Here is a 2,602-nt window from a genome sequence, read left to right as displayed (position 1 = left end):
AGTGCCTGAAGGAAACATCTGGTATGCCTATCAAAGCCCTTGGGGAGGTCTCTCAGTTCATTATTGTCCCTAGCAGGCGTCGTATCCTCAGGGTAAACATAACTCATGGCTTCCTGTAGATCCCAGCAGACACCAGGCTGTGGCTTCCTTCCTTCCCCCTGTGAATTTGGATGGGATGTGAAGGCCCAATTGATCCCCTCCTCTCTCCTATTTAGGGGAAGAATTTGGAGGAGTTCAGTTCTTGTTTTTATTTGACCTGTCTCCAGCACTTGTTTTGGTTTGGCCTTCCCCTTTCCATTCCTGTTTGAGGTTTCTGTTTCTATCGCAGCAGGTGATGCAATGGTAGGTAAGAGAGAGGAGCAGAATTTTCAGCAGGAAAATGTCGAGCAAGTGGATAAACACAGAGCATTTTTGCAAAGATCGAAAAGGAATGTGTCCAGGAGTCATGAGCAGGGAAACTCCTTTGCAATTCAGCACAGACCAGAAAGAGAGCAGGGAAACCAGCCAGGAGAGAGAATGGGTAAATATATTTTCTGCTGGGGAACTCAGAAGAGCATCAAAGAAACCACAGCACAGCAGGAAATCCTCATGAGAAAGAAGAAAAATACATGTTGTGAGTGTGGGAAAAAGCTTCTCTAGCAGCTCAGCCCTTTCTGTTCATCAGAGAATCCACAGGGGGGAGAGGCCCTATGAATGCAGTGTGTGTGGGAAAAGCTTCCTTCACAGCTTTCACCTTTCTAGACATGAGAGAATCCACACAGGGAAGAGGCCCTATGAATGCCGTGAGTGTGGGAAAAGCTTCACTCAAAGATCAACCCTTTCTAGACATGAGATAATCCACAAGGGGAGAGGCCTTATGAATGCTGTGAGTGTGGGAAAATTTTCACTTACAAATCAAGTCTTGTTGATCATAAGAGAATCCACACAGGCGAGAGGCCCTTTGAATGCCGTGACTGTGGGAAAACCTTCATTCACAGATCATCCCTTTCTGTTCATCGGAGAATCCACACAGGGAAGAGGCCCTATGAATGCTGTGAGTGTGGGAAAAGCCACATTGAAAGATCAGCCCTTTCTAGACATCAGAGAATCCACACAGGGGACAGGCCCTTGGAATGCAGTGAGTGTGGGAAAAGCTTCATTACCAGCTCTCACCTTACTGGGCATAGGAGAATCCACACCAGAGAGAGGCCCTATGAATGCCATGAGTGTGGGAAAAGCTTCACTCGCAGCTCAAGCCTTATTAACCATCAGAGAATCCACACAGGGCAGAGGCCCTATGAATGCCGGGAGTGTGGGAAAAGCTTCCTTCACAGCTTTCACCTTTCTAGACATCAGAGAATCCACACAGGGAAGCGACCCAATGGAAGCAGTGAGTGTGGGAAAACCTTGTCTTGCCACTGAGCCCATGTGAACCGTCAGAGAATCTGCATGGGGGATCAACACTATAAAAACCTCTAGGGCTATCAATACTTCAATACTTTTCCTGATTCCCACGGAGTAACTTTTAAAAGCTTTTTGAACTGCTTGAAGCAGCAATATCCCTCAGCTTGTCCAGATGAGTGGCCCAGTTTTGCATTTTGCAGTTTGACTCTTTGAAGTGGACCTATTTGTCCTTTCTATCAACTCCATTCTCCCATGAGTAGTTCGAGTGTGCCCTTCTCATGGTATAATTCCCCACTCTGAACCTTAGCGTACAAAAGATGGGGTACCAGCATGAATTCCTCTAAGCTCAATTACCAGCTTAGGACTTGTAGCACTGCCAACAACCAGGAATTTCAGTGCCTGGTACACTCTGGTCCCTCCAAAACATTTCCCAGGGACCCCCAAGACCCAGTTCCTCTGGATCTTAACACAAGGACAGTAAACCCTTTCCTTCACCATTGTCTCTCCCAGCCTTCCCCTCCCTGGGTTACCCTGGAAGATTGCTATGATTCAAATTCCTTGAATCTTTAAACAGAGAGGAAAATTTTCCTTCCCCCCTCCTTCTCTCTCCCCCTCCCAGACTCTCCTTGAGAGAGAAAAATAATCCTAACACAGAGAGAAATTAACCTTTCTCTCCCCCTTCCCTCCTTTCTCCACACCAATTCCCTGGTGAATCCAGACCCAGTCCCCTGGGGTCTCACTAGAATAAAGAAAACAATCAGGTTCTTAAACAAGAAAAGCTTTTAATTAAAGAAAGAAAAAACAGTAAAAATTATATTTGTAAATTTAAGATGGGATATGTTACAGGGTTTTTCAGCTATAGACACTGGGAATACCCTCCCAGCCTAAGTATACAAGTACAAATTAGAATCCTTTCAGCAAAATACAAATTTGAACTCCTTCCAACCAAATACACATTTGCAAATAAAGAAAACAAACATAAGCCTAACTAGCTTTATCTACCTAGTACTTACTATTCTGAACTTATAAGAACCTGTATCAGGGAGATTGGAGAGAAACCTGGTTGCACGTCTGGTCCCTCTGAGCCCCCAGTGTGAACAACAAACAAATTCTAACAGCACACACTCAAACTTCCCTCCCTCAAGATATCAAAGTATCCTGTCCCCTGATTGGTCCTCTGGACAGGTGACAGCCAGGCTCACTGATCTTGTTAACCTTT

The 2,602-nt window shown here is 45.3% G+C and overlaps 1 protein-coding gene across 1 annotated transcript; it reads left to right on the top strand.

Moving 5' to 3' along the window:
* The first annotated feature begins 334 nt into the window (after positions 1–334).
* On the top strand, positions 335–1,736 carry LOC115643982 (zinc finger protein 551-like). The gene is given in 3 exon segments (XM_030548038.1): positions 335–342; positions 619–839; positions 842–1,736. Coding segments are annotated over 3 exon segments (789 nt in total). The 3' UTR covers positions 1,402–1,736.
* Positions 1,737–2,602: the final 866 nt, after the last annotated feature.

This window comes from Gopherus evgoodei, unplaced genomic scaffold (genome assembly GCF_007399415.2).
Source record: "Gopherus evgoodei ecotype Sinaloan lineage unplaced genomic scaffold, rGopEvg1_v1.p scaffold_81_arrow_ctg1, whole genome shotgun sequence".
Taxonomy (NCBI): Eukaryota; Metazoa; Chordata; order Testudines; family Testudinidae; genus Gopherus; species Gopherus evgoodei.
The sequence above is the reverse complement of the archived record's forward strand: the minus strand, read 5'-3'. Positions and strand labels throughout refer to the sequence as shown.